At 41.5% G+C, this 24,631-nt stretch overlaps 4 protein-coding genes across 5 annotated transcripts in view; 3 read left to right on the plus strand and 1 right to left on the minus strand.

The window, feature by feature from the left end:
- LOC145488068 (uncharacterized) overlaps positions 1 to 24,631 on the plus strand; it is a 136,217-nt gene that overhangs the window by 86,860 nt on the left and 24,726 nt on the right. The gene's annotated exons all lie outside the window — the stretch shown is intronic.
- LOC145488099 (urethanase-like) lies at positions 41 to 6,715 on the minus strand. The gene is made up of 9 exons (XM_081466882.1): positions 6,595 to 6,715; positions 4,635 to 4,764; positions 4,123 to 4,435; positions 2,869 to 3,069; positions 2,474 to 2,551; positions 2,095 to 2,260; positions 1,566 to 1,631; positions 753 to 1,019; positions 41 to 427 (listed from the first exon to the last, which is right to left on the minus strand). The coding sequence occupies exons 1-9, from the start codon at positions 6,707 to 6,709 to the stop codon at positions 213 to 215; spliced, it is 1,551 nt and encodes a 516-aa protein (XP_081323008.1). The 5' UTR covers positions 6,710 to 6,715; the 3' UTR covers positions 41 to 212.
- Positions 6,564 to 15,554, plus strand: LOC145488101 (urethanase-like). Of its 2 annotated transcripts, none has more exons than XM_081466884.1 (10): positions 6,564 to 6,653; positions 9,261 to 9,384; positions 10,676 to 10,805; positions 10,918 to 11,230; positions 11,759 to 11,959; positions 12,474 to 12,551; positions 13,456 to 13,618; positions 13,733 to 13,786; positions 14,429 to 14,716; positions 15,359 to 15,554. In XM_081466884.1, the coding sequence occupies exons 2-10, from the start codon at positions 9,267 to 9,269 to the stop codon at positions 15,544 to 15,546; spliced, it is 1,533 nt and encodes a 510-aa protein (XP_081323010.1). In that variant the 5' UTR covers positions 6,564 to 6,653; positions 9,261 to 9,266; the 3' UTR covers positions 15,547 to 15,554. The 2 variants fall into 2 exon arrangements, with proteins under 2 accessions (XP_081323010.1, XP_081323011.1); XM_081466885.1 differs by lacking the exon at positions 6,564 to 6,653 and adding an exon at positions 6,894 to 6,984.
- On the plus strand, positions 18,844 to 24,570 carry LOC145488102 (uncharacterized). The gene is made up of 2 exons (XM_081466886.1): positions 18,844 to 20,490; positions 24,498 to 24,570. Exon 1 carries the CDS (start codon positions 18,844 to 18,846, stop codon positions 20,371 to 20,373), a length of 1,530 nt encoding a protein of 509 aa, XP_081323012.1. The 3' UTR covers positions 20,374 to 20,490; positions 24,498 to 24,570.

Consider the following 24,631-nt stretch of genomic DNA (forward strand, 5'->3'; position numbering starts at 1 on the left):
CGGGGTGAAAATCTTTATTTCTTTTTTGTAGTTTAAGGGGCGAATACCATAAGTTATTTACAAGTGTGAATTAATAATAAAGACAGTTGTCTCGCAAGTTCTTCTTGTGTCATTCTACATTTTTCCTATAAGTTTTCACATCAGAACGGTTATAGAGCAGTTTGCCAATTTTAGTGACCCTGTCATCACATTCGACAAGCTGGGGAAAAAAATCAGTGCACGACAACCTTGTAATCAGGAGCATCTCTAATCTTCTCGTAAGCGTAGGCGACATTCAGAACAGTGGCTTCGTCAAACTTTCTTCCCACAATCATCATACCGACCGGTAAGCCATCACTGAATCCTGCGTTGATTGACAGCGCTGGGTGACCAGTCATATTAAAGGCACATGCATTTATGTAGTTTTCGCTGCAAAATGTAAGGTACTCTAGAAAGGAAGAAAACAATGAAAACATATATCACTAATCGCCTTATGGCTAGATGGAGATAAAAGAAAAGAAATATTTGTCAACAGCACGAGCGGCCGGACCGCCGGATTTCCGGACTGCCGGATCTTCTGTAGACCCACTGAATAAGAATAATGAGAATAATAATATTTAGGTATAAAATGCAAACCTCTGCTAGCTGAAAAATTAAGAAAAATGGAAAAGAGAAAAAATATCACGTCAAAAGAGACTGTACCCAAAAATCATGACCTGTACCCAAAATTTCGGTTTGCAAAGCAACCTCGTTCGGCAGCTTCAAAACAATACCTTTCAACGAAACGTTTTCCGAAGGTAAAGGTCTAGCTTTCTTTGGAGTAGCTGGCATAATCAGCACGTCAACTTGGGTCAGTGCCTCGTCTATTTTTCTTCGCAGCTTCCACGCTAAATTGCGTGCCTTGGCATAAAAAATATCATGATAACTGTCTTGTAAATATTTCCCTTTGATAGCCGCGACCTTCCAGTCGACGCTAAGGTCATTTGGACGGGTCTTCAGTCCTTCAGCAAACGTTTTTTGTAGACCAGTCACTTGATAACCTTGGAGAGAACGTCAAATGTTAGTCGAATTAAAACGAATTCGTCTGCATCCTATACATTTTAAAGGATTGGAACGAAAACTCTCCCCGCAAATTGGAATTGGAGGATTCCGGAAGCAAGGGAGGCAAGACAGGTTGCCATTCTGTTCCCCTGCACACCTCGGATTTTGCGTCGTTTTAATAGAGTCAAACCTCCCGTTAATTAGCGACCACCCCAATTGTCAAGCTTATGATGTCCATTACTCCCGAGATGGGTGCTCGCTTTCGAGAGGAACCAACTTTGGTGATTTGACAGGGGAAATTGTAGTATTTTGAGGAATGGTCCCTTGCGGGAGATGGTCGCTTACAACAGGTAGTTGCACGATAAGACTCGACGTCACCTAGCTATCGAGGTGTTGTGCTGCAATGAGTAATGAGTTAAGCTAATGGTCAGATTTTGCACGTTTTCACAGGCTTTATTCCAATAAAGGACCTCTTAGTCTCAACCAGCCTTTTTGTAGAAAGAAGACAACTGAGAAGCGAGACGAAAAATTTAGGTAAAGCCTACCGTTTGTTTCAAAAAGTCTGTCAGGCAAAAATCTTGCCTCCGTAAAAGCGTCATATATGACCACGGCTAAATAAAGAAACGAGAATAAAAAAGCAGGAAGTGTCAGTGTAACTACCGCACCAACAAATATTCTTAATGTTGAAATTAGCCTGCGTTACTGGTGTGTAAACGGGAGGGGGTCCCCCGTTCTTCCTTCCGCGCTCCCCTTGCCCCTCCCCCTCGCCCATTTATGCTGAGATTAGAGTTAATGACCTAGCCTATACATGCCATCATCATCTGCCATTTACACAAGGCGCTTACGCAATATGCCTCTCAAAAGGCTTAACGGGATTCGCTGTGTAAACAATAGCAATAGAACCGGGTCCTGAAAACAACAACGGCGCGTGAAACAAGGAGCGAATGAAATTGCTTGCTCTAAAGAGGTGCATGGCTTCTGATTTACACGCTACTAAAGTTCAAAATGTTCGAATTCATTAATTACTTTAGTACACTGGTGCGCAAAGGGTGCAAGCTACCAAGCAAGACTTACAGTCCAAATGCATAGGTACAGATACATTTTGTAGACTTGCGCCTGTTGTTATTGCCAGTTGTTCCGCGGATTTTTTGATCATCTCGTCGACATCCGGTTCAGACTGGGGACGAGAAAAACCCTCCACGAGAAGTCCTAGTCGAAGATGAGATATTTCACTTATCAACTGCGAAAGAATAAAATAAGGCAAAATTTCATGCTTGACACAGGCTTCTCAATAGGGTAGAAGTATTTTCTTGTTTTGTTTCATTTTATTTTCTTGAGTGTTTCGCGGCATACTCTCATCTAAACACCCCTATCGACCAATGAGAACGCGCGTAGTATCTCAGTTATTTTATAAAAATGTATATGGCATTTGATGTATACATGAGTGTATCACCTGCGTTGTGTAAGAGTCGGGAGCCTGCAGTCCTTCAGGCTGGCGGCAATCTAGACCATCATCTGAACCAGCCATAACCTTGAACACGAAAATTTCAGATAATAAGAACCAAAGAGTAAATTATGTTTCTATAACTCATATTTGGTAGACTATCGATTTTCGATACTGGTGCCTGGTCATCTTATTCCTAAAAGAAAGCAAGGGTAAACTTTTCTTATTAAAATCTATGGTTATATAAGCTAGCATTGCAAATAAAAAAAAAAAAAGCTGAAAAGCTCGCAGTTAATGCTATAAATTCATTCACGTTAATTTCAATCAGCTACCGAAGAATCCAACTAAAAAATAAGGCCAGGGAACTTAGGAGATAGACTATTAGTTTGCAAGAACATACAAACCTCCAGTAGTAATGCCACATCGTACATGGTTCTGGCCATGGGTCCCACGTGATCAAGGGTGAACTCCATTGGGAAAATGCCCGTGTATGGTACAAGACCCAGGGTCGGCTTCAATCCCACAATTCCACAGCGCGCTGATGGATTGCGTATTGAGCCTCCCTGGTCCGCACCCACAGCCATGTCCACGTGACCTCCTGCTAACTACAATTCAGTCAAATGGAGTCAACGCGGGTACTAATATATAAATACACATCATTTGATGTGGTAGACTACGAGAAGTCGATCTTTCGCTTAGTCCGTCAAGCGGGACAGTAAATAAACCGCGACGAAAAATGCTCGGATTTCTCGCGGCCGTTTAATTTTTTCTCCCGGATATTTTTTTTTTTTTCGCGTCACGCACGACAGACTAAGGCTATTTTTTCCTCGCTTTTTTTTCCGAGTCACACACGACGGACGGAGCAAAATAGGGACCACTCGTAGTCTATTGAAGCGGTGAACAGCCTGATAGTGACAGGATACCTTGACGCACAATGCTTCTCTCCTCCCATGGCTCGGCCACTTAAAAGTTGGATGACGCTGTCCAGTGGCTGAATCACTATCGAGTTAGTCTCCTTCGAAACCGTTATTAGGGTCGTCACGCAACGCTTCTCCAAGCGTTGAGTGACGACCCTGATAACGGCTGCGAAGGAGATCACTATCGAGTGGATATGTGTAAATAAAACGAACCATGCTGTCAACTGAATAGTGAGTCATCAGGTAAATCAGCAGAGATATCGCTGGATAGTGATTTTTATCTGGTGGAAAGCGTTATTCACTCTTCTCTTTGAACGACTGGGACCAGGACTGAATGTAGGGCATGCATGGCTACCAAATCCAATCGGGATAACTAGCGAATGAATATTGCCGAACGACCTTTAACGTCTACCTCTCCAATAGCGGCCTCCTATCCAGCAAAACAGGCAGGACTGTTCGACTCAAGCTTACGCCGATTTACTCGTACGTTTTACTCAAACCTCCTTCCACTGGCCATCTCAGTTCTGCCCAAGAGTGCCCGTCGTAATGCCTTTCAGCGGTACACCCAGCTGCTTCATGATCAAGAACCTGAGATAGATGAAGCACCCGTTGGTAGGCCACTTGGTCTGCAAGTAGGCTCGATTTCCACCTGCTGTTTTGGAAGGACGCTAGGGGACCGGGCCAGAGAGAGGAGCGGAAATGAAGCCTAGCCTAAACATTTGACATGAGAGTTGTTCTTACCAAAGCTCCACAGCCTGAAGACGAACCGCCTGTCATTCTCCTTCCGTTTAGAGGATGGAGCACAGGTCCAGTTGCGGAAGTGAAGCTCCCTCCACTGCTACACAAGCTCTCACAGACAGCCTTTCCTGTTATGCGCCCACCAGCGTCTAATATCCGCGTCACTACAGTGGCATCCACATCCGGGATATAACCTTCTAATATCCGGGAACCTGTCATCATGGGAATACCTGCAACGCAGATGTTGTCTTTGATGGCGATTGTCTTCCCATGAAGTTTTCCGTTTGGAGCGCCTTCGATGTCGCACCGCCAATACCTTGCGTGACACGGAGAAACAAAAGTAACTATACAATAGTCATTTGGCTTGTCACGCACTCTTGACCGGTGAAAGGGAGGAAGGTGTGACGCGTGTGACTCGCTGACTTCACGCAATTTCTCCCAAACCCACTCGATTTTTACATCACATGTTAATTTGTAAATGCGTGAAGAAACCAAGAAATCGATATCCAACTTACCATGCATTACAAGGGTTATCTTCCCCAGACGGGCGATACCCAGGAGTGCGGGGATATTTCACCGGTAGTTTGGGATCAGGAATCTCGTTCAAGCGCTGATAAGTTGCTAATAACGACTCTGAAATGACTTCTGTTGATTGAACGTTAAAAATAGATAACAAATCAAAAGAGGTAACAGCGCGATCTATAACATTTATACTATAAGTTTGCATAGCAAACTAGGCGTAGTCAATAGATAAAAATCGATATCGGAAATCAATCGATTGACAAAAATCGCTAACAATCGATAATTATATCAAATTTTGTCATTCATTTTATCAGTGTAACTCGTAAAAGGACAAAATTTCCCATAACAATCGATACCTATCGATGAATCAATCGTTATCGATTACTATCGGCAATCGACAACCTTCGAACTCACAACGTTTTTCTTCATCAATTTCCATCGATTGCTATCATCACCAATCGATGTCAATCTTCAATTAATATAGATTGTTTTCGATTGATATCGATCATCGGTTTATCGATTGATGGCGCCTGGAGTATATGAATGTAAAGCCGCTTGGGCCGTACACGTGATTAAAATCTGCGTCACATGATTGGCTATTTCTGAACCCTACTGGGATTTCCGAGGCCAGGACTGATCTAAAAATAGCTTGAGATAGATTACCTTGGAAAAAAAGGCCTGTATGGGGATTCACCCTCTTTCAGTTCATCCTCTCCCTTCAGAACGAGTATTAGTTTTCTCAAAAGCAACCGCTCTTCCCGGGGGTACTTCCCAAAACCCTTACTCTATTTATGACTAAAATCTGCGATTTTTGCTACCCAATTTATGACCTGACCAAAAACATTTGATACCCTATTTATGACCTTGCGGCTAGCACACTTGCCCTAAACATGAGTGATGAAGGGCTTTTGTTGATGTTCTTATCGATATTATATTGATGAAAAGGTAGCTTCTTCTAAGAAACATACGCAATGCAAGACACCATACCCTAGTTATGACCAAAACAGTCAAAATCGATATCCTATTTATGACCAAAACGGCTTAAAAACCATACCCACCCGTTAGGACCACACATACCCATATAGCCCATATAAGGGAGTACCACCACCCCCACTCCCCCCCCCCCGCCTTCCCCTCCGGACTGTTCTTCTCATTCTTCGCAGCCCGGTGGGGTACTCCCAGAAAAATTGGGTGGGGGTGTGCAGCCCGCTTCCCAAAACCCTTACCCTATTTATGACCAAAATTCGCGATATTCCCTACCCTATTTATGACCTGACCAAAAATTCGAAACCCTATTTACGACACAACCCTTAAATCAAAACCCCGTTTCAGACCTGAGTTATAATAAGTTCCCTAGTTCAGACCGATGTTGAATTACCGTAAACATAATTTGTGAAGGGCTTTTGCTGATTTTCTCACGCTCACGCCACTCACGTAAAGGAGACTACAGCTACTGTTGTGGCTTTTGAAACAGGTGTGAAAAGGTTCATGGATGAGAAAATTGACGAGGGGACCCTTTTACTGATGTGAGAACCGTCTTCTACTCCATTTTTCGGCCATGACAAAATCTACTGTACGGCGATATTATTCTCAACCATGCGCATTAACCGTTTATACTTTCTATTGTCGAATCGAAAATCAACACCTTGCGTGCCAGGTTATGTATAGTTATTTCAGAATTGAGTATTATCATCTATTATGATCATGTATTCTCACACGTACACAGATGTTTGGATCACGCACTTTACCAATAGGAACGTAACGCGCCATCGATGTCATGAATAAGGTCGAAAAGGTTACAGTCGATCACGAGTTTATACCTGAAATTTAGTGAGATACCAAACATTTTCTCGTGACTCTAGCCGTAAGAGTATTACTTCACTGATGAAAGTCGTACTTCTGCCTCAGTTGCCTGATTGTGAATTCATTTCGTTAAGAACTGACAGTCCATACCTTTGTACTCCTGGATTTCAGCGGGTCCCAAGTCGAATCCAAGTTGCGAGGCAATCTCGGTGAGTTGTGCCGCAGTTGGTGTTTTCACGGCTGGTTCTTTGTACTTAGGTTCCATTGGGATAAACCACAGAGTCTAACTGTTACTCAAGTCAGCTAGCGTGAGTAGAGACCAATGTTTAAAGATTCATCCGGGATTTTACAGAAGTTTGCGAACAATGACAGAAAATGTTAGATCTTTCTAGTTCAGTAACGCGGAAAATCAATTCTAAACTGCCGTCAGCCGACCAAGAATCGCTGAAATACACCTTGATTGGATGTTTTACAATTCTTACTTCGAACAGTCCTTTTACGCTCAGCTAGACGTCCACATTTTCCGTTCACGTGGAAAAGGTAACAATTTTTTTTCCATGCCGACTAGCGGATCGCTCAGTGTAAGCATAGTTTAACTATGGTGTAAGGGTTGCGTTACTTTCGTAGAAAATTTAGGGAATCTTTGCTTCATTAGCATAAGCGATTCATTTGTCATAAAGTTTCAAAAACATCAGTTCTGGTTGTTCTAAATAGTAAAAGGGCATAGCACGATTAGGTGTAACTGTCCCAAGGAATTTCAGCCCGATGTATAGCTCGGTTTCACTGTCACGCAACAAAAATAAATCGAAAACCATCCAGAGGAAAAAGCTAAGAAATTGTGTCGGTGACGTTGTAGAAGATAAGTAAATAAGACACTTCTCCAAGTTTTAGGCCTGTGCGTTTCCCCAAACTTCACTGGCAGAGCTCTCGTCTCACGCATTGAGACTCACGCAAACAGATTCAATCTTACGCTCTCACGCTTAAACCATTATTTCTCACGCATTTAAGATTCCTTGCTGCTTTAGTGGGGTTCCTTCATAATAAACTATCTTTTATGATATAATTTAATCCTCGTTCGGTTTGTACTCGCTTCGAACACTTAATTCTCGTGCAGAACCAGTGTTTGTCTGGTCAGTGGGTTTAATGACTATTGCACATGAAGGGTGGCGAATGGTCCTTCAAAAACTCTGGGTCTCGTAAAATTTTAGTCGAATTGTACGGGTCTCGCAGTCTCGTTTTTTTCGCGGTTATGTGCGTCTCGCAGTCTCGTTTTTTACACGAAGGTGTCTCGGAGTCTCGATTTTTTGCAAGGCTAAAGGTCTAGGCTCGATTTCCACCGCTTTCTCGAGTCCGGTCTGCTTTCCTCGGGGGAAGGAGCGCGGGCTCTTTTCTCGAACAGCGGCTGGTAATCGAGCCTCCTAAAGGTCTCGAAGTTCCGATTCGTTTGTTTGTTTTTTAGATCTGATGTCTCGTACAAGGGTTTACAACAAAAGGCTCCTTTGTAAGACTTTTGTACAAGCTCATTCTAGCTCATTCTCGTAGCTCTCAACCAAATCTGGGGCTCGAATTTTAAGAACCTGAACGTTTCGCGCTCTCACTTAAAAAACTTTGAAGCCTCGGTCAAGCAATCTAAAAAGTCAAAATGTCTCGGGCTCGCAAAGAAAGACGCTAGTCTCGCCGTCTCGCAGTCTCGCATTTACCAATCGCCACGTCACCCCTCACATGTTCACTTATGCTGACCGCAGACCGGTAACGTGTGCTCTCCACACATAATGGCGGATTCCAGTTCAGACTCGGACCCTGACTCTCCTGTCCTGAAGAGGGCCAAATACGCTGGAACGGCAAAAAACTTTTAAAGCATCACATTTCTGCTAAGAATGAAGGAAAACACGTCTTAGCTACTTCCATTTATCAAAATCCTGGGGGGAGCATGCCCCCAGACCCCCCTAGCGGGGTCACGACTGCGGCGTCACAAACAACGGCTACTCCTTCAAAGATCTCCCTCTTTGCCAACAAATCAACTTGAGAGCTCTGCTTCAGATATTCGTCGAAATATTTCGCATAAATTTTCAGAGCCCAGTATGAAAATGCCATGTTGGTGTACATACGGTGGTACACCAATAAGGCGGCCGGAGAATAGTGTAAACATCTGGAACTTACTTTGGCTATCTAGGCGACTGATTTTCAGTACTGAACAAACAAGCATTTACATAAGCACTTTTCCTAATGCTCTAACCTCTAAAAAGGCTCAAAATCGTGAGATAAGTATAAATTTTTCAACAAACTCCATCTTAGTCTTGTGTCACGCGGCTCCATAACCCTGAAATTAAAATGCTCTCGTCTCCAAACGAAGCACGCCATTGAGCTGTAAAATTGTAAACAGATATAGATATTCCGCCTGTAATGCCTGATGAGGATACAAGGTATCCGCTGACCAGTATTACGTGACCACATCGCGGGCTCAAGTTTAGAGCTCATCAAGGTAAAGCGTTTTCTTAAAGGTGACTGCTGACCAAGTGGTTATTGTCGATTGGATTGCGGGTTCATGTCAGGTTAACTTGATGCAAATAGGGCCGGGTTGTCTAACACGGGATGACCCAGGATTAAAAGTTAACAAATCTTTTTCACTGCTTTTGTTTTGTGTATTTTGAGATTATCGAACTCAGAACAGAAAACCTCAATGCAAAGTTACAAAACTCAAATCAAAATTTTCGCTTATACTGGATTAGCTTAACTGGGTTTCGAACAACCCGGCTCAGGAGCTCCACTTTTAGGCTTGGCTAAATCTACATGTTATATTACTAATCTTCCTTCAGAGTACCATGGCCGAAAATCCTGACGTAGAAACCTCGTTAAGAGAGCCAACTGCCGATGAAGTAAGGACGTTATCTCAACGAATGGGATTGGGTATCCGAGAGGAAGAAATTTCTGTTTACCAAGGTATTAAAATGGTTCGTTTCTATAATGCGCCGACCAACATGTAGCTTAAGTAAAAGAATTAGCCAGAATTCTGTTTCAAAATGCAAACACGACCAGGGAGGTCAGTAATCGATTTTCAATGAGGACCTAAGGTAATGGCAAGACGTTTTGTTTTGTATCGTTTTTGCCTTTGGTTTCGTCTTTGTTTGTTTATTTGTTTGTTGTATGTTTTAGGCGGGGTTCAGTGCCCCCTTAAATTTTCGAAAATATAAGACGGCTCTGAGCCCCAAGTCCAGAATAGATTTTGAACTTTGCCAAAAGTTGCGTCTCTTATCCTACTTATCAAAATTCGACAACAAAAAATGGGGCTCACCAAAATCGTTTTTTAATTACCGTAAAATCCCACGTTTAAGTCACCCGGTTATAAGCCCCCCCGGGTATAAGCCCCTCTATTTTTTTTTCCGGATACAAGCCCCCCGGATATAAGCCCATCTAAGGTATAAGTGCGTTACTTTTGCGTTTCTTTACAAACATCAAAGTTTTCAATCGAAAGTTATACGCTAATAGGGTAATCAAATAGGGTAATAGGATAATAGCCCTAAATGCAATGGTATGTATGTTTCTCAGATACGTTTTATCTCGTTGTTCCGAAACATTTTTTATTCGGCTTATATGCTCCCCTCCCCCGGATATAAGCCTCCCCCCCCCAGTTTATAAGCCCAACCAAGATCCCTTATGAAGTTATATAAGCCCAGAGCTTTTATAACGTGGGATTTTGCGGTATCAGCAGTTCAAGTAAAAATTAAAGGTGTCTCATATGTTGCTATGATAACTTATTGTGTCACGAAAATGGTAGCAACGTGTTCACCAATGATTGGGCAGTTTTTTTTATACCATGATCGTAGCATCAAAGGATTAAGAGTGATTATAATGACCCATCAAAATTAATTCTTGGAAATTACCGGAAACTGTTGCCAACCACCTTAAAATGGCTGGTAACCATTTATACACGTACACCTGTGTGGAGAGAGGCATTGTGAGGTTAAAGTGTCGAGCCCAAGAACATAACGCAATGACTCCCGGCCAGGGCTCTTGTGGCAGGTATTTACCGTACTCAGATTCGGCCATGATATCTAGCCAGTCAAACAATTGACAAGGCTTCTTATTGGCTACTGAATTTCAAATTTGGGTACGGCAATGCCTGGTAATACACTGAAACAGAGAATTAATAATTTATTCATTCAATTTAGCAGCAACACCGCATTTAAAGTTAATAATGAGTGTCTTGCGATTTCGACCAAACTTTCCACAGAGGCGATCGCCAGCACTCTCCGCGATACTTATCAGCGGCTGTACGACTTACCAGAACCCAGGCTCCCGATAAAATACCCTCGAGAACGAGGTTACAGACCGACACCAGAGGAAAACCCTTTTAACGCGTGGTTAGTAATTTACCGAAAAAATTCGACTTAAAAATTTTACACATTCAACTTCAGTTCTAAAATATTTTTTTCTCTACTGTACTGATAGCTGAAGCTTTCGTTGGCATTCTAGGTACTGGCGTTGCAATATAGTCGGCGCGCCAAACGGCAAACTCCAAGGAAAGACCATTGCTGTCAAAGACAACATCCCCGTTGCCGGGGTACCCATGATGTGTGGTTCCCGGATGCTAGAAGACTATGTCCCGGATTACGATGCAACTGTGGTGTCTCGCATATTACACGCTGGAGGACGAATCACCGGCAAAGCTGTTTGCGAGGAGTTCTGCTTCACTGCGACTAGCTGTACAGCAGCCACTGGGCATGTTGTCAATCCTCATGATCAAACAAGAATGGCTCTGGGGTCTTCGTCTGGTTCAGCAGCGCTGGTAAGCTTCATTGTGTAAGGGGTGGAATATTTGACTTTGAAGGTAGGAGGTGGGTGATTTTGAAAACAATATTCTGCAAGCATACTTTTACCAAAACTAATTCTTCTACACAACCACTGCCAAAATAAATTAACGGGCGCACAGTCAGCCGAAAAAAATAAATGAATATATACGTCCCGAGAAAAATACATTTCCTAGTGCATGAAAGTTCTAAAAAATATATCCGTACTTGCCCCAAATCACCCACAATCCCCTTTCAAAAGTGAAATCATCCACCCCTTAGTATAATTTACCCTGCCCTGAGTTCTTTGATATCAGAACAGAACAAATTGCAACAAATAAACTTGCCGCAGTTGAGATGTAGCCTGATCAGCTGTTCATCTCAAACTGTTGTTCAATGTTGCCCTCTGTATTTCAGCCCATAGCGTTTGTGTCTCATTGCGTACGTTTTAGTAAGAAAGACACTCTATAAAACGATGCTGCCGTTTCCAACTCACAGCTTATCTCGACTGCTAACATTATCGACAGGTAGCAGGAGGTCACGTGGACATGGCTATGGGAGGTGATCAAGGCGGCTCTATCAGGATTCCCGCCGCCGCATGTGGGATTGTGGGATTGAAGCCAACATACGGCTTAGTGCCATACACGGGAATAATACCGGTAGACCTTCTACTGGATCATACGGGACCTATCGCAAGAACAGTCACAGATGTAGCTTTGCTCTTAGAGGTATCGTCGCCAATTCTGGTTCTATCTTTTTACAAACAAATTCGTTTTACGAGTGGGGCGTACTAGAGATGCAAGGTGCTTTGGGAGAATGGGTGAAGTGAACGCTAGCTTCTTTTTCCGCTTTTTGGCGAGTCTTAACGTGCCCAGTAAAAGAGTGAAGAAAGTTAATACAACGGGCTGAAACGACTTTCTTGTCATACACCGTCTATGGTATAACAACAGCTCGTCAGCCTTCACTGATAGAAACAAAGGGATTGTAAAAGGCCTGTCATAAATTCTTGTACATATATCTAGTCAATCAATTAGGCAGTCAGTCAATCAATCAATCGATCACTTATTACCGCCTTTCTCTAGTCAACTGCACCAGATTATTTATACAGTCTGTTTGACGGTCATCTTGAACGATTTTCAAAAGTTTTTTTTTTCTTTTTTTTTTTTATTGAAGACCTCAAGCATTGAGTGTTGCTGGTACTCGGATTTAAACTAAGATTCAGCTTTACCTTCATATATAAAGGTTGTTGCAGGACTGGATGGGGACCTAGATCCTAGGCAGCCACGTGATCTTTCCACGCCAGTTTCCTACTCCAGTCTGGTATGTAACTTATTACAGGTACATCGTGTAACCTTCACCACACGTGCTTTTGCCAGTGATCGCATCAGAAAGCGATTAAAAAGCATTACATTAAAAGAGACAGCTTCTGTCTGAATGTACTAAAGTTTATCAACGCATAGATGGACTTAAACAGACTAGCATCAGCGTCGCTGTTTAAGACTGAGAGGGTCTTCTCCTCATGTCCTTTTCAATGTTCACAATTCGATAAACCTAGTAGCGTTGTGTTTCAGTTTTGTGGTTACTATTTGCAATAGACTCGCGGGCACACGAGTTTTGATCCCATTCTAAGGGGAGGGGGTAGGTCGCGGATCGGAGATTGGCAAACCGGCATTTCGAGCCGTCAGACTGTAGAAAAGGGATAAGCAAAAAATCCCGTTAAACCGCTCTCTCAAATTGTAAATATCATGTAATCATGTATTGTTTGTACTCTGCTTTGTTAGTAAACGAGAAGAATATACCAACCGCGAGATATCGAGCGACAAGCCCCTTTACATTAAATGGCAGGCACTATATAGTCACTTTACTTTACTGGGAGGCGCGGTGGCCTCATGGTTAGTACGCTTGTCTCCGGATCGAGCGATCCGGGTTCGAGCCCTGGACGGGGACATTGCGTTAACGTTGTGTTCTTTGGCAAGATACTTCACTGTCACAGTGCCTCTCTCCACCCAGGTGTATAAATGGGTACCGGCGAATTTAATGCTGGGGGTAACCCTGCGATGGGCTAGCATCCCATCCAAGGGTGGAGAAGAAATACTCCTAGTCGCTTCATGCTACAGAAACCGGGATAAGCTCCGGTCTGATGGGCCACTTGGCTCGTATGCAGACTTTACCTGACTTTACTATTGCTTTACTATTGTTTGACCTTTACGTTTTCCGTGTGTAGCTCACTGGTGACATTTCTAGTCTACGTATCGGAGTTCTTCGAGAAGGGTTTGAGATGCCTGAAGCTGACATAAAGATTATAACGTTTGTCAAGGAGGCCGCTGATCGTTTCTCCATGTTGGGTGCTACTGTTGAAGAAGTGTCAGTGCCAATGCATTTTGATGGTGAGGTGCTTCCTGCAATTTTTCCGTTTGTTAATTCTATCATGAGCCTGTCATCCTTTTGCCTACATGTTAATTTGACAACGACGAATTTTGTTCCATTGTATTTACACACAGGAATTCGAATATGCGATGCAATTTGCCTGGAAGGTGGTTATAGACTACTTCATGGTGAGTGTCCCATCGTATCCCTTTCTTCGATTTTGATGTTTGACCATTTAAAGAAGTGTAGAAAGCGCAGATTTGAATTTTTAGTACTTATGTTAATTTTAAATTTTTAAAACAATGAAAATTAAGTTTTAACTGGTTTAGAAAAAAAACAAACAATGGTAATTGATTTCTAAGATTTCTGTTAGCCGTGAGGAAAATAAATTAACCGTAAAAAAAAACAAAATATTATAGCTCGCAATGCAGGCGTATTTTGGCAAGCGAGCGCCCTCTTGGATTCAAACTCGGAAGAGGCTTGGGGAGAAACGAAAAGGCATCCCAGGGAGTGGGAGTTGGGCTGAAAGAGGAGTAACGGGGGAGGGGGAAGGAAAAATGAAAGGACTTGCAAGTAGACCCAAGTTTTTAACTTGCGTCTACCTGCTGTTTTGGCCAGGGCTTTAACTGTTACCTGTAAAAGCCATAACGCCCCATTGAGACCCTCTTACATACTAGGAGATTTTTTTTGCTTTTAACAGTTTATATGTTTTCCAAAAGTACGACCAAGAAAAACTTCTCCCTTCGTATTCTCAGCAAAATGGTCTTTTTCAGGCTATCTGGCTCAAAAAAGTCGTCCAAGATTTATTCAAGTTTTCTTTCATTTTACAGGATTCAATTCAGACTCGAGGGGGTTTGTCGACACCAGTCTCCAGAGAGCGATTGGGCGCGGTTTCGATTGCCGCGCAAATGATTTGGCCTCTCCTGGAAAATTAACTCTCATGCTTGGCATGTTTGTGCACGAAAACTATCATGGCGCATTTCACAGCAAGGCAATAAACCTAGCGCGGAAGTTGTCTCAGGAATACGATAAAGTTTTTGAACGTTATGATGCTATGGTTTTGCCAACAATTATCCAGAAGACTCCGAAAATACCTGAGGATGACGAAATTGATTTTGGTAAGTTAAGAACAGAAGCACTGCTGATATCATTTCAGTTTGCTCGTGTGTCGACGAGGGGTACGTTGGTTATCCTTTTGAGATCTTGACCTTGTGGAATGGTAGGGTGTATTTGTGTGTGTAGGAATGGAGAGAATTTCCAAGTGCGCGCACGAGAGAGAACTTACAACCAATGATATAGCCTCGAGCGCAAGCAAAATCTCGAGTTTGGGCCGGGGAAGCCGCGAGATACACACTCGCCAGTAAATGGCAGATAGCAACGCTTGAGTGCAAAACACAAACACTAGAGCCTGCTCGGAGGCTGGCAATGAAAGGGAGGCCATGATTATACTCCAAGTTTGTCCTAGAGCATACTGACTATGGAGCTTCGTGCATCAATATTGAAAATCCACCTTCGCTGTAAATGGACACCCTGCTGACCACCATTGCTAGATTAGCGAGCTATAGGCAATTATCAAAGTTAAATGATAACTGATTCAAAGAGGGTAAGAAAATCGATCTTACTTCCAATCTATTCTCGCGGACGAGCCTTGATGCTTGTGACTGCACGTTGAACTACAACTGAAGAAAAAGACTTCAATTTCTCATTTATTACAATTTCTCATTCATTTTATTTTTTTTTTTTCCATCGGTTCTTTCCAGGAACGGCTTTTGACTTCTGTCAAAACACCGGCCCCTTTAACGTCACAGGCCACCCAGCGCTGTCAATCAACGCGGGGTTCAATGATGGCTTACCAGTCGGTATGATGATTGTGGGAAGAAAGTTTGACGAAGCCACTGTTCTGAATGTTGCCTACGCTTACGAGAAGATCAGGGATGCGAAAGAATGAAAACAAACTGACACATTTTACTTCTAGAGAGGAAGCTATAACGTTACTAGTAAGTTAAAGTTATCATTACATTCGTTGTGATCATCAAAGAAACATTTAGGCCAGATTTCCGCCGCTTTCTCGAGTCCGGTCTACGTTCCTCCCCAAGAAGAAAAGGGGGAGGAGCGCAGGTTCTTTTCCCGTACAGCGGCTGGTAATCGACCCTAAGAAACATTCTGGTTTAGAATTTTCGAGAGGATCAGAGACAGCCAATGGCCACTAAAGTGCACCAAAAGGCCTTGATTAATTTGGTAAGCCAGATTAGCTCGAGAATGAAGGATGGCTGTAGCCGGAAGCCTGGTCTCCCGATCTTTAAATTCGGTATTATGATGTAAGTCACGAGCGCCAGTATTATTTGAGGTCGAGCAAAATTTCCTAATTAATCCAGTGGCGTGAGATTAATTATTCCCAATACTGCAAGCAAAGACAAATAATTGACCTGCCAGACAAAGAGTCTGTCAAAGTTCATTAAGAGCATGTCTTTCCATTAGACCAGTTTGATTTCTCCGCAGTTATTTCTGAGAGCAGCTTATGCAGGACGAAACTCGCTCTGCTCGTTAATATGTCTTTTATTTTATAGCGGATAAATAGTGTATTATCTCTATTGTCCTTGAATATTATCGGTTATTTTTGGTAGCGGGAGACCGTTATTTGAATTCCGTTATCTTCTAATGACGTATTTTAGTCCCTCCTCCAATCATACGACGGAAAAAAGATTGAATGATAAGGCAGGTTATCGGTGAGATAAAGCTCTCTTTATTTTCGTCGCTTGTCTGTCGTTGTTAGGTAGAAATTGATGTTGACTGCTATGTCTTATCTTATTCAGCCTATAAATTAAGATTGACTAAAAGGCTAATTTGAATAAATATGATTCCTTAATGCCCTCGGGTTAACAGAAGTTTCTTTTACTTGTTTATGCGTGCCGTGCATACAGTTATCGGAACAGGGGAATTTAAAAGGACTCTTTTGTATGTCACTCTATTAACGTCGTTTGTGTCCTTCACAAAGATCGTGCGTGGGTGAGCTTTTAAATATTAGCCCTTTTGAGATCTGGATGACTTGTAAATGATGGTGAATCAATAAATCCGCTCTGAATCAATCTACTTCAGGTAGAATCGCGCTCATTTGAGGAAAAAAGTTAAAGAGTTTGACATCGCAGGCCGTCTTTTACTCAGGCAAGTGGTTTATGATGGGCTTTTGAACAATAATTCATTACCGTTTTAATGGGTGATTAGGGATCCACTCTGAGAAAACCTCCAGAGCGATTCATCGTTCCTTTGTCTTCCTTTCTTTCGCTTTATGTAATGTTTTCCGACAGCAGTGCTATCAGTGGTAAACAATAACTCTTGGGACGTTCATTCCGTCATCAAAGGCAGGAGATGATGGATAAAGCTGATATTGGGCAAGCGGCAAAATAATCCGAAAGAACCCGTGTAAAGTCAAGTTTAGAAGCCATTTAAAGGGCGTCTTTGTCCCAGTTATCGAGAATACCATTCGAGTTCTTTAGCATAAATTCACATGCTAATTTCAACAGCAGGAAGTTTTATTATCTAAGCTTTTTAAAAGCATTATTCGTCAAACAATTTTCTGAAGGCGGACAGGAAAGACTGCTTAACTGCCTTAGGCACAATTTCGGTCTCACACTAAATTTCAAAACTAATTCAACATAATTTCATGAAATTGAAAGTGTTTCTTTGTCATAATACGTAATGACTAAAATGAGTTGCGGAAGGATTTTGCTTCGGGTCTTTTTACTGTCAAATTGACACAAAATAGTAGACTGTATATGAGATTAGAAAACTGATTCTGTGAGATTTGAGTAAATTGCCGAAGATGGATTGCCCATTTGAATTATAATCACAACTCAGACAGAAAATGATTTTTCAGCATTTCAAATAAATCTTGTTTTATATTTTTCAAAGCGAAAGTTCCAATCTTGGCGATTTATTTTGTCTTTTAGCATCAATAACGATCCTTTATTATTTCAAGGCAAACTGATACTCTTCAATTTTGTCCATAGCTATGCCGTGTTTCTTCTCGTATCTAAAAACCGCATGATGTCACAGTTTGTATTAAGATTCACGCGGCGATTTCCACTGGTCTCGCAGTTAATACGCTCAACTTTGTAATTAATGTGCGCTGCAGCGAAACCTATAATAGATTTACCTCTGAACAGTCTGAAGTTCGAACTCAATGATAATTAAGTGTAAATCTGCATATTGCGGTGATAGCATTCTTCACCCACTTTACGGGTCGTTTTGAACTGTCAACGCAGCGATCTCTTATAATTTTGCGATGACAGCAACCACTCGACACGAAATCCGGTCCGCTTTACATGTGGTCGTTGGGCTGTTTAGATTGTTGCCAGTTTTCTTCTCCTCTTGTACATGGTTTGCTTCAGCCAAGCAGTTTACTATGAATTTTAATTTCGTTATCCTGCGAAGAACACAGACGGAGAGAGCTTCGCCAGCAGGGAATTATCATTTAAAGTAGGTCATTTGCAAGGCACCTGCCTCAAATTGTCTGTATGTTTAGAGAGCAAACAAGAAATATGACCATTTCCCTTATCGCTGCAGGCAATCTAAATGATAGATATTTGAGAATTCTTGGGAAAATATTTAAGGAAAGTGCCACCGCAAAGTTGTATTTTGTTCAAATTAATTCGGAAAGCAAAACGAAAGAACCAAATCGGAGAACATTCGAGCGTGACAATTTTAACACGTGATTTTTTCCGTGGTAGTCAATTTAGCGTAACGAGGCAAAGAAAGCAATCTGCATTTGAGCCGTGATGAATTGACAGGTGGGAGAATTGAAATCTCCCGCAGAAACCCTTTGATATTGGACTATAAGAGATATCCACGGGTTGCAAGAAGATGGTCCAACCAAAATAGACTATTACGAGATTATATGCCATTTAACGTGCTTGGACACGAAGTTGAAGTAAGCCCAGTATCGGGCATTCATTGGAAATTACCAGTCTACGACTCTGCCAGCACTTCGTCCAAACCGACGTCTCAGCTCGGCTTGGGTTTTTCACCCGCTGTAAAAGGCCTGTGGTCTCCCAGTATGTTCTTGCTCTCCGTGGACAGAACGAGCCAGTTGGATGACTGTTTTGTTTTTGGCATTTCTATTAGCATAGTGTGTATGTAACGCTAACCAAAAGCTTATCCACGCTTTTCGAACTTGAGTCGCTTGTGTTTAGCATAGCAATCAAATGTTGCATCTCGCGGTTGCTCTGTCGCATATTCTTCAATATTCATGGCTCTATGGAAGAGATATCTAATCTCTAGATTTTTAATGGCTCGACCGAGGACGAAATGTTTATCTTTGGTGTTAGTTTCCATTATTCTGTATGTCGTCGGCAGTTTTATCTGCTTGCATATTCGCGGCAATGGAACAGCCAAGTTTCCTAGTAACGTTCTTGCTATCGAGGGAAGTAACCTTAAAAACATCGATCTCCTTCATCTACAGCGCAATAGCGCTGAAGCACGTATCAGCCAAGGCTTTGACGACTACGGTGAAGCAACTATCGACGAAAACGTCTTCGATAATGAGTTACGAAAGCTACCGGACATTGAATTTACAAACATGGAAAGCAACCATTCACAGCCATTGAACGGACCAAGGCGAAAATTTCTGTTTGTGTTTCGCTATTATGAGCAGCTAGGCCGAGCAACGAATAACCTTTTGGATCTGGCCTCATTGGCGAAGAACAAAAATCGACTCTTGGTTGTACCCTTCGTCAATAATTCTCGCATGTCTGGTTTGCCAGGCGGTGTGAGTCATTATTTTCGCAAGCATGAGAAACCATCACAACGGACCTACGCATTGCTAAGCGAATACTTCAATTTGGAAGACTTGAACTTCAAGTTAAAAGCTCGCGGTTACAGCACCTTGAACAGTTTTCGTGACCTCGAATCCCACTGCGCTAAGAGATTCAATATCGTGATACACTTTTTGTTTGACGACGAAAACTACAAGAGGGACACAGCTTCATGGTACAGGGTGAGTGACAATGAAGTTGCTACTATGTACAACAAAGCGAGACAACACAATGGTTGGATTGATTGCTCTGCCATGAAGCAATCACGCCTCAGCAAGCAGATTGGCTTCAAAGTTAGTCGTTATATTTGTGTGGATCCGGAAGTAATAAGAACCGCAAGCGATCTTGAGGACAACGTCCTCAAAGGAGCGAATTGCGTAGGTATCGTTCAGTGGAGGGGAACTGGCGAGGACCGTGTCCACTTTCCTTTGGATACATCTATTACGCAGCCTCTCCGGCCGTCCGATCTCGAGTTTAACCCTCGACTCGTCGAGCTGGCGAGAAATTTCGTGAAAAACAAATTTCGTGGAGAATTCATCGGCATCCACGTACGCTCCGAGAGGCATATTGAGCGAAAAGGAATAAACGTAACTAAACGATGTATGTTAAAACTAGCAACTCGTGTACAAGAAACACGGGACGTGTACGGTATAAAGCAGGTATTTTTAGCCTCAGATTTAACCGATTATGGATCGGATACTTTGATGAATTATGCAGAAACGAACTACCGTAGGTCTCTTTCGATATTTCTCCACAAGGCCTTGAACCATCCCGAAACGTTTGAACCAAATGGAATTCTTTACGACACTGGTGCTGCGGCAATTGTGGAGATGAACATCCTTTCAATGGCGACGAGACTTTTTACATTGGGTGGTGGGAATTTTCAAGAATGGGCAGTGGCGATATTCCGTAAAAGACATAATAACGAACAAACAAGGGTACATCGAATGTGCGAACTTGTTTAGTGTTAAAATTCTACGCCAAGACGACGAGGAAAATTACCGTGTTCTCTTCGTTCACGGAAAAAAATGGCGCTAAAACTTCAACGGCTTTCAGGAAAATTCACGACGCGGCTACGTGAGGTGAAGCATATATTTATTTATTTTCAAGTATCAATTCTCCGGCTTCACTGTAGCAGCAATCGTTTGAAGCATGTGAATTAGTGGGGGAATAACAGAGATTTAAAAGAAAAACTATTTTCGATATGAATATAGAAAAATAGCGTTTAGACAATACTTCCCATGCAAAATTCCATCTGGGAATATTTTTTCAAAGCCTTTATTTTAATGAATTTGCTCTATTTATTTAGAATATTATTATTTTTACTCGCGACGGGTAAATAGTTAAAGGTAAAAAGGTAAATCTGTATGGACCTTTTTGAAAATCAAAGATCTAATAAGACTCATCGAGAATTTCCAATCGATTAACACCCGAGTGCAGGCTTAGAATATCACTGCAAATTTCGTGTTTCCACATCTATATTTGCCAGCCAGCACGAGTGCTACTGTTGAAGTGGTACTTCAACTACTCGTCGCCAAAACGGGAGCGATATTTTTTATCTCTAGTAGTTGAGCCTAGAAGTTTCTGTAAAATGTCAATGAAAATTGTTTCATATAACCACTCTTCTACAGAAACTATGATTACTGAACATGAGGCACTTTGGAGCACATACGAAAACATCGCCAAAACAAAAACATGTTCTGGTTAATTGCCTGATCGGACTGATCGGATCGGATCGAACTATGGCCGTACATTCCCTTAAGTTTTTGAAATTTCTCTATAATATTGGCGCGAGAAAGGCGACAAGCCTCGCAACTTGTTTTTGCAAAGTGGTTCGACTTGGAGTCATTTCAGAAATAGTGAAGAGTGAGAAAAACTGTGGAATCAGTACACACTTGTTACCGTAGTTAGGCCACTTATTGTTCATTCGACATTTTCCAATTTGTATTTTCTCACGACAGCCTCTGATATTTTAATCACATGGCAAAGTGAATAAAATTACTGCTTTTTGCTTGCCATTTCAATTCCTAGGTTCGACAAAAAAATCAGATTTCGTCCACATTTCTATTGATTTATTAGTCGATAATTCGGTGCATTGAGGCTAGTCGCTGATAATTTTCTTTTTTTCTCATTACCTTTTTGCATAACTGAGACGATTTTGAAATTGTTAAGAGAAATTAGACTTGGATTTCTTTGGAGTTGAAAGATTTAACGCGTTGAACACAAAGTGTAACTCAGAGGAATTTGCTAGCAAAGTGTTCAACGTTTATTTATTAGCGACATTTAAGTTATTTAATGAAGTTTGCGCGGGGTTAAAAATAAAATGTGAGAAATATTTATTTAGTAGTTGCTTTTGAATTTTTTGCATGACAGATTTTACAATCATTAGCAAACATTTTGAAATGTTTCCCAACAAGAGTGTTTTCCCATGTCGACGCAAGCAAGAAAATAAGAGTTTCAATTCGGAAGTTCTTGTGATAGAGAACATATATTAAATAAATATTGGTGCCAAAAGTTTTCGTCGTCGGCAATTCAAGTGTTAACCAACAGGCCAATTTCTATAAAAATATTGAAAATATTAAAATTATAACTTGGCACCGAGCCTTAGGGGAGTAAAACAAAAGAAATTAATTATTCATCTCGATCTTGATGTGATTTTTTTTTTTATTCCCCAAGTCGCGGAGCCACTATGAATCAATGCAATGCTATTTCATTCACGCTGGCTTTTTGAGAATTATTAACGTTCTGGGGAAGTAGTTTTGCGGGTTACAGTTTCATTGTTAACCCTCCCGCATGTTATATATCGGAATTCTGCTTGCGGGAAATCCGCTTACATTGTAAATTTCACGCCATCTTCCATACTTAAAAATGTTCTCTGCCAGTACAAGTAATGGTTATAGGGAAGTCTGCCTTGAATATTCAAGTTAGGCTCCGCTTTTGAATAATCGTTTCATGGATTATGGCTGCTCAATCAGATACCTGCACATACGTCATAGTACATAAAAGTACTTCTTCAAGTAATTTCTCTATGTAGATAGCCATTGTTACTGAAGTTGAATTTTAAGGTTTGGTCGGCATGGTTTAGTTGCATATATGACTGCTACGGAAGCGTCTGAGTATACTACAATCTTCAGAACGATAAGGCGTGAATATAGTGCGCGAGAAATTGTGCTTGATAGTTGTGGCTGCATATCCGTGCCAACCAGCTCAGAAAGTAGAGTGAATTTTTTATTACAATATCCTCAATCAAGTATCTTGATTTAATGTGGCTATCCCAGTGAACAAAATGCCTACTAGTTGCTCTCCGTGATTCTCAGCGTCTTATTTGGGAGACTAGATCTAGACTAGTTCTATGAATATTGTTATGAGAAACAAGACCGCTTCAAAGTTCCCATTTGACTTTTCGTCACTCGTCATGACGTAGTAGATACTGGCTGCAGCTCGTGGTCCGTGAAGTTAACAAGAAAAATATTGCTTAAAAGTCACCGTAACTGACAGAAAACTCCCATCTAGCAATCTTGAGGCAACAGCCGTTTCTCTCGGCAGACAAATGCAATGTTACCTTCGCAAATTCCACTGTGACTCTGCTAGTAACGAACCTATCTTCGTGTTTATCAAGTTGGTCACCGATAAGATGTATGGATCAGTGATATTGAGTACTTCACACTACAAGTGCCTAAAATTTGTTAACGCTCAGAACTAAAATAAAAGTACGCGCGAAATTAGAATAACATGACTGTGAGAGTTAATATATCATATCTGTCTTGAAAAAAATACCATTTTGAAACTTTAAGAATAGCTCTTGCTGAAAATAACGGCTATTTAGTTCCCTGTTGTCTATGGACTCTAATGCACTGTCTAACACGGTCACAGCTCAACTGGTCCATTTTCCTTGACAAGCGGTTAATGCAAATGTTTATAGTTTACGAAGTGTACGAAGGAACAACAAATTTTTCTTACAAAGTTCACGTTGAGAAATCTATTTGTCCGTGTCAACTGTTAACTTAAAGCGGCAATGACCTTTGGACCGAGGAATATGATTCCAAAACTAGCGAGTATTTTAGGGTTTCGTATTTACTAAAGTTGACCGAAGAGTTCCTTGTCCATAGATAAAACTGTCATTAGAGGTAGAGGGCCAATGAAATATTCATGTGCAGCCAAAGACAATTCAAAAATTAAAGTACATCCTTCCGTGATTTCAATACAGCTCACATATGACGGAAAATGTGGGCTGCACAATGATTACGACAACTGATTTTGGCGCTTGCTTGTCGGAAAGGGTGGAGCTTGTTATGGACGGTTAGTATGTCTGAATTCGATTTTAGCGATAACAAATCATCAATAAATTGTGTCTAATTATGTCTCACTGATAAAATGATAAAATAACAAGACGGCGATATATTGCCGCATATGAGTATATAACGCAAGTTATCTGGCCGACATGACAAAATGTGCTTTCGACAGGATGCAAAATTTTAAATGCTCGCCTGAAACCATGTTGTTTCCTTCTTGTCATTGATTAACTGTTATCTCACTGGCATGAATTTATTAACTGATGCTTTCATTGCCACAACAGGTATCAATCTTGTTACAAAATCTTTTCCATATTGCGAGTTGAAAAGGCCGCGGATTCATATATCTTCATTAAAAGTAATAAATGATATGTTTTAGCCAGGACGATTTTAACATATCTCTGATTATGGCTAACAATTGTGATAAATTATGCGGAAAGACAACAGGAAAAAAGTCTATAAAGATATTTTATTGAAAGACTTCTCATAGCCTACATATAAACATGCCAAGCCTGCGTAGCTGCCGGGATTTTGCGCTCAAGTGCTTTGTTTTTCGGGGCGGAGTCTCTCTTTAAAGCGCGACGCCGCGAGGAGAACGAGGAATTCGCGCGCGAAATCCCTCCAGCTTCGTGGACTACAACACGCCGCGGTCACGTGATTAGCCCGAGAGAAGAAATTTTAAAAGGACTTCCTCCAACGCTTGTAATTAGCTGTAGTACTTTTAATTTCTTATCCTCGCAAGATTACTTTTAACTGGCTACGTTCTGGAGAATGACACGATTATTATTTATTTCCAGGGCGAGATGCTCATATTAGGGAGTTTAAGGACGACGGCAACAGTAACGGGAACGTCGCTAAACAAAAGGTTTAATGAGCATTACCATGGCTGTGCCCGAGCGTTTACTCTGCACTGCATGGAGAACGCGAACGA

Source organism: Orbicella franksi, chromosome 5, assembly GCF_964199315.1.
Source record: "Orbicella franksi chromosome 5, jaOrbFran1.1, whole genome shotgun sequence".
Lineage (NCBI taxonomy): Eukaryota > Metazoa > Cnidaria > Anthozoa > Scleractinia > Merulinidae > Orbicella > Orbicella franksi.